At 47.3% G+C, this 15,975-nt stretch overlaps 2 protein-coding genes and 1 long non-coding RNA gene across 15 annotated transcripts in view; 1 reads left to right on the forward strand and 2 right to left on the reverse strand.

The window, feature by feature from the left end:
• The window catches only part of LOC119398546 (uncharacterized), a 172,034-nt gene that overhangs the window by 19,000 nt on the left and 137,059 nt on the right, over positions 1-15,975 (reverse strand). For all 13 annotated transcript variants that reach the window (XM_049417656.1, XM_049417651.1, XM_049417646.1 and 10 more), the window contains 2 exons: positions 11,989-12,132; positions 8,879-9,205 (listed from right to left, as the gene is read on the reverse strand). In XM_049417656.1, the coding sequence (XP_049273613.1) occupies positions 8,879-9,205; positions 11,989-12,132 (471 nt within the window). The remainder of the gene's footprint in view (positions 1-8,878; positions 9,206-11,988; positions 12,133-15,975) is intronic.
• On the forward strand, positions 1,291-5,435 carry LOC125759250 (uncharacterized). The gene is made up of 4 exons (XM_049417658.1): positions 1,291-1,857; positions 2,536-2,660; positions 2,729-3,181; positions 5,012-5,435. The coding sequence occupies exons 2-4, from the start codon at positions 2,543-2,545 to the stop codon at positions 5,341-5,343; spliced, it is 903 nt and encodes a 300-aa protein (XP_049273615.1). The 5' UTR covers positions 1,291-1,857; positions 2,536-2,542; the 3' UTR covers positions 5,344-5,435.
• LOC125759251 (uncharacterized) lies at positions 5,095-6,918 on the reverse strand. The gene is made up of 4 exons (XR_007416820.1): positions 6,704-6,918; positions 6,535-6,641; positions 6,012-6,084; positions 5,095-5,198 (listed from the first exon to the last, which is right to left on the reverse strand). It is a non-coding gene; the product is annotated as an uncharacterized LOC125759251 (long non-coding RNA).

The following is a 15,975-nucleotide window of genomic DNA, read 5'->3' on the forward strand; positions in this document are numbered from 1 at the left end:
AGGCTTAATGGGCAAAAAACAGCGCGCAGACGGACGGGACGACGAAATGTATACACAGAACAAGCGCTGACTCTCAACTGTGGTTTATTAGGCATATGCAGATTATTTATACACAAATGATAAGCATCAAGAACATGCGCAGAGGAGCGGGCAAAGGACCATAAGAAAAAATCGAAACATAGAAAAATAGAAAAAGGCTTTTATACCGTGAAGAGACTGCTCAAGAGCATCAAAAGATCAAGCAAACATACGACTGATTAAGTTTACTTCTTTTTCGTGTAAAGAAACAGATGTTTGGCTGACGCAGGACTCTCCTTCTTTTTTAATGTAGAAAGCTTCCACAAGTTCCCGTGTCGTTTGATCTCTGTGTCTAAAGAGCACTGTCGTGTCGAAAGAGCACTGTCGTGACGAAAGCCTTCTCGTCACACAAATGCAAGGTCACTCGACAGGTGATAGAAGCATTCCATATCAAAAGAATGGGTGACGCATGCGTCAGTCAGGCACCATTGTCACTGACGGAAAAAGTTTTCTTTTCTGCTCAGCACGAGTTCTGTGAAGTAATACTTATGTTAGTGATACAATGATGTTTTGTACATTTAATTTTCTGTAGTTGGGCCAATAAACAAAAGACTGTAGGCAGGGTTGTTTTGTTAGTTGCTGATAATCACTACGGCAAGGAAGAGATAGAAAAGTCACAGTTTCGCCGCAAGGGCGAAGCATTGAATGCGATAGCAAGAAATTAATGCTATACGAAGTGAGGCTCGCCAATGGATACTCTCAGTTTGAACAGCGTTCCTGTTGCAAAGGCGGCCGAAGCAGCGAAGGAAACTAGCGTGCTTCAACTGTCGAGCTGTGACACTTGATAGTTCGCGCTCATCTTCTGTTTGTTCGTTTAGCGGCGTCCCTTCAGCTCGAGTGACTTTCGTACGCTCGGTAACATGAGAGCGGACATCACGGTGAAAGCGTGAAACATTCCTCTTCCCCTCACCGCGAGAAAACCGCGCGAGCAGACAACGGAAGAGCAAGGGGGCGATCGGAGATCTCTGTTCTGCGCCGTTCGTTCGCGTTCGTTCTGATGATCGCACGCGATTGGCTGAAGCCGGACAACTCACGCCACTCTAAGGGGCGTGGCCATTTCTTTTTTTCCTTGATGTTTTCTTTTTTGGTGACGTCATGCCGCGTCATAACGAGCATGTCGTCTGCTAAAAGTGAACGGAGAGCGAGCCCGTTCGCTCGCGTTCTCTCGCGCGAACAATGGCGTCGCACGGCATGTATATGGAGTGATGCGGCGGTTGCGGCTGCCGCAACAGCTGATTTTGAGAAAATGGCGCTTGCAACGGTGCTTCCCTGCTACGTTGGCGTTTCTCGAAGCAGATGCAGAATGGTAGGAGGTGCGAAATGCGTTTGAAGAGATGGCGAGTGTGAATTCCAGCGTCGCTTTCGTTTCTCGAAACGTGCTGTACGTTGGTTGTGCGACGAACTCAACCCCGTCATCGGGTGCCAACGAACCAGTGGGATTTCAACAGAGCGGAAGGTGTTGTGCGCGCTGAGATTTTTTTGCGATCGGATGCTTCCAGCGAGCTGTCGGCAGCGAGGAATTCATCGGCCTGTCGCAGTCGTCCGTCAGGAACACGCCATTACTGTTGTCGCGGGCAAAAACGGTGGGTGGCCTTTTCCGGAGACCACAGACTCGAAGAGCGAACAAAGGCGGCGTTCGCGCGGCTCGAGCGGATTCCCGTTGTGGTCGGGTGCGTGGATGGTACGCTCATCGCCATCCAGAAGCCCCATGGCCTGAGCTCCGCGGACACGACGCATTACATGTCGCGGAAGGGATTCTACGCATTCAACACCATGATCGTGAGTATTATTCATGCATTCTATGCGTAGCGAATTGTTTCATTTATATCGCTTAAAATTTCCGCTTTACTGAGGCTGTTGCAACTGAGTATAGTGGGAGCGGTATTTTCGATCTATCCAGAACGAGAATTGGTTCGTTTCAGGGCACTTCGCTTAGGATAAGCGATGAAATCATGTGACGCGGAGTACACGTTGGTTCAGCGGCCTGCACAGTGCATAATATTACCGTTGCTCGTTCGCCATGTGTACCCGAAGCTTGATTCTCGATTTGTATTTGTTAAGATTAGCGCTCCCAGAATGTGCCGTATTATGTCCTTATTGTTCATTGTCGTGATGGACGTTACATGGATCAATACACGTACATTAAATATGCATTGTTTCATAACCCGTTTTTCAGTCGCAAGTTTTTCATGTTGTAGGTATTTGTGATACATTGCCTTAAACATACAGCAGCTTTGCTGGCTGGAAGATGGGTTGTTCCAAGCAGTAAACATGCAGACTACCCTTTGACACTGCATTGTCCGCGTGTTAGAACTTATGGTACAAGTCCTACCCTGTCGATGATTTGTTCATAGTTTTAACTGTGTTTTAACAGTAACAGTGCAGACTTAACATAATAGCCAACATTGTACCGAAGGTATTTTATGGGTACAATTTTGACTGAATTGAATTCTGCAGACATGTGATGCCGACCTGTGGATTCTGGATGTCAGTCCATGTTTCCTGGGGTCATGTCATGACTCATGGGTATGGTGGGGGAGCCCTCTCCGTCAGCACCTGGAAGCAAAACTGCGGCTTGCTTGGTAAGTGCTGTCAATGCTTGCCACATTCAAGACGTTATCACTACAGCTGTCATGCCGCCCTCGTGCAGGAGACTCCAGCTATCCATTAGAACCGTGCCTCCTGACACCATTGCCCGGACGACCAGCTCCGGGCACCCCTGAGAACTACTACAACAAGGCCCACACCGCCATGCGCACTGTTGTGGAGAGGTGCAGCGGGGTCCTAAAGAGCAGGTTCCAAAGCTTACAGCGTTATCGGACCTTGCTCTACAATCCCGATCGAGCAGCCACCATCATTGCTGCTTGTGCAGCTCTGCACGATATCGCGTTGGCGGCACATGAGCCTGTTCTCGAAGGGCATGATGACGACACCGACGATGCTGAGCTGCTGCCAGCAGCAGCTGACCTACCACCACCACCACAACGGGAGCCAGCAGCAGCGCAACCGCGTAGTGAACCTGTTTCGAGGACCACAGGGCCTGCATGCCGAGCACCTGCGCAGAGTACGCCGCCGCCTGCAACGACCTCGGCAGCATTGTGTGGTGCGTGTTTGTCTTTGTTCATTGTGTTTGTCACTGGCATGAACAAAAGGCTCTTTTTTTTACTACACTTCACATGTTTGCTACACATATCAATGATACAGGGTTCTCCTGTCAATGAATAACCCCCTTGCATAGGTCGGCAAAAAATGTAGAGCTCACCCTGACTCACTCATGAAATATATTTCGCCCTTGGGGCTCACTCGAACTCAGACTTACCAAAATTTTCCTCAAGCGGATTCACTTGGACTCAGGCTCACTAAAAGTTTTTCAACCGGACTCGAACTCACCAATGTATTACACACCTAGACTCACAGCTCGATCTGAATCTGAGTGAGTCGACTCACGAGTGAGTTTGCCGACCTATGCCCCCTTGTCACACAACGCCATGCTGATGAAATACTTCGACCAGGTTGTAAAATATGGCGCTTCACACTAAGCACAAGTGAGAGCTCAACTGTGAATGGCACATTGTGCCATTCACAGCCAAAGTGGTAACCTGAAAAAGCTGTTTGAATCAGGACAGCAACATGCGGTAGCTTTAGTGCAACAAGAATCGTGCTCGTAAATGAAGTGAACAACGTGGGTGGTGTCAGAATTGAAATTTTATTACAAGTATCACGAGCAGTGCACATAAAAAGCAAAATAAATAAATATCCCTTAAAGGACCCCTGACAGCGAAATTTTTGTTGGTGACTTTTTGGCTGTAATTTGTAGCTTTGTGTCTGGTAATCTCTAAATTAAATCGTAAATGCTCTAGCGTATCGTACAACTAATTCTAGCGTAGTTAATTGTGACCATTTTAGCATCACTTCAAAACGCCCGCCTAAAAACCACAAGAAACTGGCGCCCCATGCGGGGGAGCGTCAAAGACCACGTGCACGTTGACAGCGCGGTTTTGAAATCGGGGCCCCAGCGCAGTAGAGATTGAAAGTATGTGGGTGCCTCGGTATGGGTTAAACCTGTTAAGCGCGACAACAGACAACAAGACAACAGACAACAGAGCCAGAGGGGTGCGGAACAATAGGCCTCCCTGGGTGCCAGTCCTCGTATTGTGCACCCCCCAAACCTTCTGTGACGTCCACAACACTTGCTTTACACTTGGAACATCACACGGGGCCTCTATCTACGTCATACGTAGATAGAGGATGTCGCAAGGTGCAGCCAACTCAAGTGAGCACTCACGCTTACTTTAAAACCAAATTAAGATATCTTAAAGGCAACGTTCGTTACTAATAATCGGTCAGATGTGCCCCCGTATACAGGAAAGTCAAACAACACAAAGATCTCGAGGTTTCAATTTTGGTGTCAGGGGTCCTTTAAACTTAATGCCAAGAAAAAGAATATAAAAGTACCTTCCTTTTATAATATACAAATGGAGTTATTACAAAGTGCCTGCTGCTCCTCTGCAGCAACACACGCGTCTCGCAGCACGAAAGTCATTGTATTACATGAAAACAAGGCACAGTCGAACCGGTATTAATCGAACTTGCTAAAAAATGCAAGTTGTTGGTTTCTGATATGTCTTCCTCTATTATTGATTTCTGTTTGTACCCAATCCTGTTGTCTAAACACTTCTAAGCAACAGAACACGTATTCGTAAACTATTTCTTGGTCTTGCAATATTTCAAAATTGCTGTGCAACCTAGACCATTCACAAACGCTTTTCTTTTTTTCTGGGATGTGTAAAAATCGATAGAAAACGTACAGTGTGCCACAATATTCTACACGTATACACTATAAACATAAAGATACACTACAGTGCACTATGTGCGTATACTACAAAATAAATCTGCATATATGTACAACTAGTCTTTACAAATCACTGTGCAGGTGGCTTCCGCTGCAATGAGGGCCCGGGCGAGGGTACCAACGCCTTGCAGTTCGTGGACCACGTCACCGAGAAGTTGAACCTGGCACAGCTTTCCAATGATGCCTGGCCCTGCCGCCTGGTGTTTGCGGCTAGTAACTCCAGCGCCTTGGCCTGCCGGTTGCCCACATCTCGCAGCTGCGGCATGAGCTGGAAACCAAGAAATGTGTTGCCATTATCATCTATAAATTTCCTGCTACCGACTCTTCGCTGGAAACTTATGTTCGTGAAGAGTTTCAGTGTGTGCAACAATTTCCTCTCTGTTGAAAATCCACTGACCCAACGGCATCCATGAATGGTGCTTGGTTCACCGCACAACCAACGCACTTCGTTTGGACAGACCAAAGCGGTGCCGAAATTCATTTTCGCTCATCTCATCAAACGCATCTCACACCATAACCACCTCATACAGAGGTGGTTATAACCACCTCTGTATGAGAAGCAACCAAACAGCCCTTTTCAGGGCTGCACAATCGTTTGCCCGGCTTTACGAGATGACTGACACTATCTCCTTCCGAAACCCTAGCTGCTGCAGTATGCAAAACACACAGCAAGCAGGTGTAACACAGGTGCAAACATGTGCATTTGTGTATAATGGTTATGTGAAAAAGTTATATAACGAGCTTGCTTTTTGAACAGTATATTTAGCAATAGCACATTTTCAGTTTCACTTTTGAAGCAATTGACAAAATAGGGAAACATTTCAAGATGTTGAACATTTTTGCAATGCAACTTTTTTGCTACATTTCACCATAACTGCAAGGCAGGACACCTGTTTATTCCATCTGACAGTTATGCATACAACTAGCTCCTGCAACCATTTGCCAATTTTTTTTTTGCGCAGCTTTTTGTCTTTATGCCCACAGATGTCATCTCTTCACAAACATATGCCTGCACGCGTGAGCATCACCTGTGAGCATGTAACACCATCTACAGTTAATCAAAAACATCAGTGAAACTTACGTGTTGGGGCACGGGGAAGATCCTGGGCCACATCCTCTTCAGCCACACCAGCAGCAGCTGGAGCAGGGCTCACCTGTTATAGTAAGAAGTTTCTTGATTGACACACTGAGTGCAATAAGAAGTATAGAGTGGAAGTGGACAATAGCAATGTTTTTTTAGAATGTTTCAACAGCGGCATGCTATGACACACAGACTTCGGAGAGAGGGGTGGAGGGAGGCAAGCCTAATGGCTACGCACCTCAGTCGACTCGAGGGTCTGAGAAATGGGTTGGAACACGTAGGGTGCTCTAATGAGCTTCGAAATATAGTTCGCGGCTGTTCTTTCGTCATCACCGCAAATGTGGCTGTTTTGCTTTCTGTTCTGAGCGGCACAACGTGTTAGCACTTCAGCCAACGCGGCGGCCGGGTGATTCACTCGATATTGTTTGAAAAAGTAAAACTGACAGCGCGTAATGGCTCGAAGCAAATGAGCACACTATTTCGCAGCATACAAGTAACAATGATATTCTGAGCCAGTGCTTACCGATTCAAATCACCCGAACTCTGGGCCTCGCGTACTGTCGACCCGCGCGGTCCCTGTCAAGCACGACGCGGCCGCGTTAGCCCGTAATCTGGCCGCCTCCGGTGCCGCTGTAAAGCACAAGCGGGACGTGTAAGATGACCGACCACAATACGATTGTGCTCGCACTCACCTCTGCTGCTCTCGGAGTTTGGCAAGGCTGTGGTGTTACGCGCAGGGACTTCGTTCAAAAGCGCTACCAGCTCCTGCCACATGTCGTCCCGGTCCTCCCTCGTGAACGACGGCTCCAGCGGGCACGACAGCGTCGCGATCTGTGGGTGCTCTTTCGCAAAAGCCAGCAGAAGCTCCTTTTGACGATCAGACACCCGAGAACCAACGCAGACGTTGCGATGGGACGACATTTTGAAACTGCGTCAGCCGCTACTTTTCTTTTTTTTTTTCGCGTTCGCGACACCATCTAGCGACGACGTCAAAAAAAAACTAACATTATTAAATATCATCACTCAAAGCTGTTGCTGTTTGAAAAAGTGTTTGAGCTTGAGAAGCAAAAGCAATAATTTTCTGTAAAGTAATTATATTTATTAAAAGGCGAGAAACGCTTCACGGTCCTCGTGCCGACGTCACAGGATGCGCGTCTACTTCCGGAAAGCTCTCCGCTTCACGATTGGCTGTTCTCTTCCTCTCGGCGGTTCTAGGCGGGAGAGCTGCGCCTCCTCTCACTTTTGTGACGTAGGCACCGCAGAACGAACGCGAACGAACAAAGATCTCCGATCGCCCCTCAATGTTCTCGCTGCGCAAATATAAGAAGCGAGCGAGCTCGACGACGAGTTTTAAATGCGCCCGTCGTGCTGCTAGCGCCATCTCGCTGGTAATGAAGAAACGCTTATTATCGCCTGCCGTCTCTGAGTCCGTCCAGCGGTAAAGTGTATGTATCTAACGCTCGCCGTTAGCTACGTGGAGGATCTGCGTTTCGTGGCGTAGTGGATAGCGCCACTCGCTGCGGAGCAAGAGGTGCCTGGTTCGATTCCGCGCTTCGAAAGCATTTTTCTGAATTAATTTTCTTTGGCGCTTTTATATATATATATATATATATATATATATATATATATATATATTATATATATGTGTGTGTGTATATATATACATACTTATACATATACGGTGCATGACGGCGACGGAGACGGACATTTTCCAGCCGAGACTGTCCACATAATTGCTATCGCAATAAAAGGAAATAAAGCGAATAACGGACGAGGACTACTACCAAATCGTTAGGCGCCGAGTTGACATTGAACAAAGTTCACAGAAAAAAACACTTTTTGCTTCTCTTTTGTATATATGGTCTCGTCCTCACCCATCATCCTAAGGCTTAATGGAGACAAAAAAGAAAAGATGAGCAAGTTGGTAAATGAAACTCACGTGGAATGTCCAGCGTGACACAGGCAAGTGACAAGAACCGTTTCGAAGACGAACCACCAGACCAGAAATCGGAAATACCATGTTAATTATGAAAACCAAAACAATGACGTGAGGATAGTCGCAGCGTACCATATATGTTCCTTCCCCACTAAAATTGTGTAACTGTCCGCCGCGGTGGTATAGCGGTTACGGTGCTCGGCTGATGACCCGAAGGTCGCGGGTTCGATCCCGGCCGCGGCGGTCGCATTTCGATGGAGGCGAAATGGTAGAGGCCCGTGTACTTAGATTTAGGTGCACGTTAAAGAACACCAGATGGTCGAAATTTCCGGAGCCCTCCACTACGGCGCCTCTCATAATCATATCGTGGTTTTGGGACGTAAAGCCCCAGATATTATGTTGTGTAACTCTTTGTGTGCACATTTTTTCTGTTACTCAAACCTTGCATCTGACTCGGTGTTCGGACCTGAACTAACGTTGGCAGGCGCACTAAAAAGGACCTACTCTCAAATTGTCCGTGCTTGCGTAGAGTATTTCGGAGAATCAATTCGTTAGTTCTTCGAATCTGCCAGGCGATTGCCTCCCATTCACGGGCTGTGAAACAGATGAATGGCAAGATTACCTGACGCCTTTTTACTTTTTCATTGCATGGCGTAATATTTTTTGCATACAAGAGCTAGCAAAGACACTGAAGAAACGAACTGTCATAAAGCGTTGGTGTCGGCGTTTGTCCTTCGTCCATGTCGCACTGTTTCTGAAGATATAGGATTTTACAAAATGTTTAACTGTAATGTGTGGGGGCAGCTTAGGGCATTCCTTATGAAGGGAAGTTATTTACAGAATACAAATGGCAGTTGTACTGCAGGCTACTCAAACAGAGCGAAGGATAGCGGCGCTTTTAGTTTGGGCCCTCTTTTTGCGAACAACTCACCGTCAAGAACAACAGTGTGCCACAAGGCGCTGACCCTCTGGTACCTTCTCTCTCCCATGGACCGCCCGTCTGGCGTGTAGAAGGGCCTCACAATAAACCTGAACGTTGTTCGTAGAGGCAGCTTCTCATACTTAATGCTTGTCCGTTCCGGTGGCAGCAGGTGACGGCCCGTTTCGCTGGTGTCGGTCCAGTAAGTGACGACATAGCCGGCAAGTTCCAGGGGTATGCTGGAGTCGCCCTGTTGTGCTGGCCAGCTGAGCGTAATTGACCTTCTCGTGAGATTCCAGTACTGCAGGTTCATCTGCCTCGACTTTATGTGATATGGAGCTGCGTAGTCAAAAGAGAAGGACAATATTCGACGACAAGCGCTTAGTGGTGTGAGTTGTCACCGGCGAAGCGAATACATAATTAGCGTAAGGGTGACTCAACGACAACACTTGAGTATTGCAAAACCGCACCAAGCATCTGAAAGCGCGTACCTGCACGCGCGACATTTTTAAAGGCGTTTAATTTCTTCTTACGAGGCATGCACCCTAGACAGAGTGGCTTTGGTACTATACTCATCAGAGGCTTGTCGCAGCAGGTTGGAATCTAGGAGGTGTAAGCCACCTGCTTGCGTAGCAAGCATTTATTTCTGTTTGTAATTAAGTCATAACTGGCAAAGTATGTATTTGTTTGGCGCTTGCTATGTCACAGCGATACATGATACGGCAATCCCCATTCGCATGCACGTCATATACCTTTACTTATTTTATTGGCAACCGCCGGTAATTGTGACGGTGAAGCAACATGGCAGCGCGGCATGCACGCGCGACCGCCCGCTTCGTTCCGAACTCGCAATTGCTCTTTCCGAACTCATGCTTGCTACTTGCCCGCTATGAGCAATAAATACCGCTTTGTGGCATCTCACGCTGAGGCATGTTTTGAGCTTATTATTGAAATCAGCAGGCGCGGTTCAATAAAGAGCTAAGCCTTATCCCGAAAATTTGAGCATGAATCTTGGAAACAGTGCAAAATAATCACGAATGCATTGCTGTTGAAGCGTGAGCGCGCAAGTATAACGCGAGCACAAGCGCTGTTTACAACTGACGAGCTGCATAGCGCACGATGACGACTTTATAAATTCTAGGCGGAAGGAACCACGGTCGACGGACGTCGCCATGTTCTCTTATTTTCGCGGCGGAGTGGTTGCTACCCAAGGCTAAGGGCCTCAATTGTTGTATTATGTACGAGTACGAAGCATCATGCAGAGTCCTATACGCCAGGCCAGTGGTCTCACGTGTGAAACACAGCGAGTCGTCGATTCAGCGCAGTCAACGCCACCACCATCCAGTATTGAGCACGTTGTGAGTTCCGGGTCGGCGCTATTGCGTCGCCGGGTAGTGTTGCAAGTCGGTAGCGGGGGTCGACTCTGTGAGGGAGTTCACGATGGTGGCAATGTGGGCACGTGGTTTGCCCATTCATAAGAACAGTAAAAAAATACTACAAACAGTGACGCAAAGAAGGCACACACACACGCATTCACAAGCGCTGCTTCCAAAAGTTGCTTGCAACAAAAATAAGCTGTTGGAATGAGCTCTATGTATGCGCGTGTGTGACTTCTTCGTGTCGCTGTTTCTGGTACGCTTTGACCGTTCTCAAAAACCTGTGAGGGAGGCACGGGTCGACAAGGAAGAAGTGATAGGCATGCTATTGCTTCTGCACGCAAACGTATGTCAATATACGTTTTTCTCGTAACATTACTGGATGCAACTCACACAACGTCGTCTTCCATTCCTACGAAATAATTTGGCTCGTAGTCTCGAGAACGCAAGTACAAATACGGCTATACAATGGTCCCCTCTAAAAGCTTTTACAAGTCTCCTGTACAAGTTAAGAAGTTTGGAAGCATGTTATGCTCTCTGTAACACTTGTAGGCAAAAGCCTTCTGCATACTTGGTAATGCATTATGTTATGCAATAGGGGATCAGACTTCTTGCGATGCAAAACGAGCCGCAGCAGACGCGCAACGAAACACTTAAGCCTTTTTTCGCCTTAAAGGTATACTAAATGAAACAATGGATCGGTTTAGATTGATAACGTGCGCTTCACGGACTCCAATTTTGTTAATTTCACCATCAATTATTTATTAATAGAGGAGAAAATCATAATAAAGATACCGCTTTGAAATTTCGTGCCGAAATGTTCGCGCGTGACGTCACGGATATCTAAGTGCATTCTTTTTCATCTGTATCCGTAGTCGATATGGCTAGTTAAGGATCCGTTACAGCCATTGCATACTGTGGTTTGATTAGCGAGTTTTGGTAACATTAACTCAACGAAATTTTCTTAAACTTGTATACTAAATGAAACAATGGATCGGTTTAGATTGATAACGTGCGCTTCACGGACTCCAATTTTGTTAATTTCACCATCAATTATTTATTAATAGAGGAGAAAATCATAATAAAGATACCGCTTTGAAATTTCGTGCCGAAATGTTCGCGCGTGACGTCACGGATATCTAAGTGCATTCTTTTTCATCTGGATCCGTAGTCGATATGGCTAGTTAAGGATCCGTTACAGCCATTGCATACTGAGGTTTGATTAGCGAGTTTTGGTAACATTAACTCAACGAAATTTTCTTAAACTTGTAATGTTAAGTGTAATGCCCCCTCAGAGAACAATGCGTCTCATTTATACCGATTAGGAACTAGATAAGACCTAGCAGGCGTCGTAAAAATCTATGACGTCACGGCGTTCGGCGCGGGAACTTCAAGGTGTCTTCTCCACGCACATTTTCTCTTTGCTCGCGTTGTCGCTTACCAAGGGCCTTCTTGCACTGAGGTAAGTACTTCTGGAAGAGTAATATACGAATACGAGCGAAATCGTTTTCCTGTTTAGTGTCTCTTTAAAATATAGAATGCTGCGCTGTAAGGCAGAAATCCGTTTTGTGCTACGGCATTTAAAGTTGTACATTTTGACAACCGCTTGGCTTCTTAATGAACTGCGCTTCGTGAAGTTTCGTTCACACATTAGAGCAGAGAAATAGCTGCCGTTTACTATTACCAGCAATATGAAATGCGCTGCTCTACGAGGTGCGGAAACAAGGGTGGTTAACCGTGACGTACCGCAAAGACTGTTGCTTTCATCTGGGCTGTTGGGGTGGCCGGGTGGTTTAGGGCATTCGTTGTAGGTGTCGCATGCATCTTCTCTAGAGATGACCTTTGACGTTCCCGGGCACTTGAACGAGCTGTCATCGATGAAAGAGTCCTCTGCGATTGCGTGTTTTGTAAAAGAGCATTTTTCTCCGTAAGGCAAATGCACGTGAACAGGGAAGCACACAGAAAAGAAATACGCGTTTCGCCAATTAGTATAGAGAATGAATCGGTATTTTGGTATAAATGCGCCGCTACGTTCGGCCGGCCTCGTCGACCAGCAGGCGTTCATCTTCAGATAAGGTACATTACAGCAGTAGCACAGAGCTATCAGTACCGCCTCATAACTTCTCACCTCAGCTAGCGGCCCGTAGTAGTCCCCCAAGGGCCGGGACAGCGAAGGAGGTTGGAGCGGTGGGGTGGAGTTTGACTAAGATATCACCTAACGAAGGCTTTCCCCATATTATAAAGATAATTTCTGAAGGGGATTCGGCGTGTGAGGATTCGAGAAACATCGACACCTATCCCCCGAATGAATAAATTCTAATTCTGCGGGCCGCGCCGTGTAATTGAGACCCTTAGTCTAGTTTGCTGACAACACTCCCATTGATGCGTCTGGATGTGCGCGGTTGATTGCAGAATTACATTTTGTGACATTGCGGGATTTGCGCCAGTCGTTCAAATTTAAGACCACGTAGTTTTTTGTACAGTAGTTAGAAATCGCACCTAGATAAAAAGCTATCATAATATCGCATCGCTACAGCATCCATTGGAACACTGCAGTTTAATAAAACACTTATTGGGTATGTCGTCGAAAGTCTTCGAGAAAAACTATGGTGCTTATTTTCACGGGTCGTTAATAGCGGCGTAAGGCTCCAGTTCAGGATGAGCAGTACAGATGGCCAACAGCGCTAAAAGCCACGCTTTTTAACTGTGAAAAGCAAGACATATTTGCTTCTCGAGACATTTCTATTTAATAATGAGTAATTCGTTCTGCTACTACTCGGTTAGGAGCTTGGTTTAGCACAGCCAGAAAATATGAGTGTGAACAACTCGAAAGAAGAGACTGACATTCACTGATAAGGTTGCACCATTCCGCCTAGAGGCGGCGGAGTCATCTGAGAGCGAGGACGTGAAACCATTCCGCAAGAAATGGGTAGAAATTCCATTTAAATGTTTAACCGAAAGCACGTCCACGGTCTGTTATAATTGCGAAAAGAACTTGCATGTTGGGCAAGAGAGGGCGAAGAGTGACAGATGGTCGCTACTAGCGGCTCCCCTCTCACTAAAATGATAATGGGACGAGAAGAGAAGGGCAGGAACCCATTCAGCGAGTTCAAGATAGGCTGGTTTCACGCGGTTGCAAAAGACGATCTCTTGTTTGACGCGCACGTTCACCGCCAAAGTATTCCGGAAAGAATAAAGTACTCGCTAGGAGACACTGTAGGAAGTAGTCAGTGCTGGAGTGATAGAGTCGTGTTGTAGAAAGACGCGAACCTGCGTCCATTGTGCGAAAACTAAACACAGGCACGCCACGTGCGTGTTTAAACCAACATAACGTGTTGGCGTAGGTCCAAGCTGGTCGAGACAGAAACATAGCCTTTCTTGTGGTGCAATGGTGCCGCCGGAGCGCCTGGCTGGTTGCCGAAGAATTGTCTGGACTCGAAGTGGCGATGGATGAGTCATCTCCTTGGCTGTTGTCGTCAGCCCCAGTAGTGCTAGAGGCAGCTTTTTCACCCGGTACTCTCTATCCAGAGTGGAGGTCAATGACGTCTTCGGTTGTCGGTTTAGTCACTGGGCCATGTCGTTGCTCTGCGAGCAGTAGGTCATACTCTTATCAAGGCGCGTTCAGAGCCATCGTGCTTGTCAGAAAAAAAGTGAGCTTCGGAACTGCCGGCCTCGGTCAGTCGTTATGCTGAAGAGACAGCCGTACCGCGACACCGACGTAGCAACAACTGTTTCCGCCGTGGTTTGATCCGTGTTGTCTTGCAAAGGATGTTGTCTGGCCTCCTTCACTACGGGTCGACACTTGTGTGGACTAGCTTACATTCTCGGCAGGGAGAGAGAAGTCCCATCAAGTGGAAATGAACGTGATCAAAACGACGGTCTGGTGTCCAGAACGGGTGCATCGCTGTGGACATGTGTTGGGAAGGAAGGAAAAACTTTATTAGGCGAACAAATTTGTGCCCTTTACGGGCCCCGGATACTGCATAGCCCACACATTGCGTGTATGCATCTAGGACAGGCAAGACCATGGCAATGGCACCCCAGTTCGCACAGCGCAGCTATTTCCAGATTGTGCGATGCAAGGAGGGCCTCCCATTCCTCCCATGTTTCGATGGCAGGCTGCCCCTGCGGGTAAGTATTGGCAGGGCAACCAAAGGGTTAAAGGGTCAAAGATGGTGAGCGACTCTTCAGAGAGAGTGCACTCCAGATAAATGGGCCGAAGTAAGATAGATGTTGAGGGGGTGAGAAAAGATATTGTCACGGTTCCACAGGGTTTACACGCTTTTGTCCAGCTTCGGATAGCTTTGTTGATGCCTGACCAAGCAGTGGCACATGATGAGCCCCTGCGTAGATTTTATGTCCGGTTGAGTTAACCCGTGCAGCGAGTCCTCAGTTAATGGCAACCGATATTGAAGGGGCCCAAGCGGGTGAGGAGCAGCCAGCGATGTGTTGCATGTGGCCATTTTTTTCGATATGGAAGCTGGAACGACGAGTCTTTTTTCCTCAATCGGCGCACCCGGGAATCGTTTATGTGGGCCGCGGCTAAGGCTTGGAGATCTAAAAAGTGACCAAGCACATCGATGTTTCTCTACCGTGCATCAGCTACCTCATTTTTTGTTTATAGATATCTGGCGACGTTCACAAAAAAATTAAATCAAGGAAACTTGACAAAGCACCCGTTCTTATACAAGGAACTGCTTTTTTGAAGATGAAAGCTGTCAAGTGAAAGTTTTCAAACTGTAAAAAAAAGAGTTAGATAATAATCCTTAATCAAGTTCCCGGAGAGGTTAGCCTGGTTTATCGCCTGGCTTGCTATTCCAGGTGTCGGGTGATGACTATGTTATATCATCATCATCATCATCAGCCTGTCTACGCCCACTGCAGGGCAAAGGCCTCTCCCATGTTCCGCCAATCAACCCGGTCCTGTGCTTTCTGCTGCCACGTTATACCTACAAACTTCTTAACCTCATCTACCCACCTAATTTTCTGTCTCCACTTCACTCGTTTGCCATCTCTTGGAATCCAGTCAGTCACCCTTAATGACCACCGGTTATCCTGTCGACGTACGTGCCCGGCCCATATCCATTTCATTTTCTTGATTTCAACAATGATATCCTTAACCCCCGTTTGTTCCCTGACCCACTCTGCTCTCTTCCTGTCTCTTAAGGTTACACCTATCATTTTCCTTTCCATCGCTCGCTGATATATACAACGATCACATATACACAAAACTGGTGCGTGCAGTCACAAACGTGCCCCGCAGGGCGTCTGCGCAAACATGCGTTTGGTGTGTAGCGACACCACGGACCCGAGCTAACGGGGGGTTTCGACCCCTCCCACGCCTCGCCGTGCGTGGTTTTGCCGTGTCCGGGGAAAAGGGGATCCTGGGGGTTGAGCCAACGTCGAGTGATTGGACCTTTAATGCCACCCGGCAGAGGCAACACACCCATTTGGCACCGGCATCACGTAGACGGCACCCCTGGGCTGACTCACCCAGGGGAAAACGGCAGTCGCCTTTTCCTATCTCTCTCGCTCTCTCCTCATCTTCGTCTTTCTCTCTGACTCGTAATCCTTCCTGTCCTCTCCTCTCTTCTATTTGCTTCCGTTCTTGATGGCGGCGAGGGTTAACCTTGAGTACTTACCCAACCTTGGGTGGTTATATTTGATTATAGCGGCGATGCATGGCTGGCGACTTCAAGTATTCTACCTTGTAGCGTCCCCTTGCTGGTCTCG

This window comes from Rhipicephalus sanguineus, chromosome 7 (assembly GCF_013339695.2).
Source record: "Rhipicephalus sanguineus isolate Rsan-2018 chromosome 7, BIME_Rsan_1.4, whole genome shotgun sequence".
NCBI lineage: Eukaryota > Metazoa > Arthropoda > Arachnida > Ixodida > Ixodidae > Rhipicephalus > Rhipicephalus sanguineus.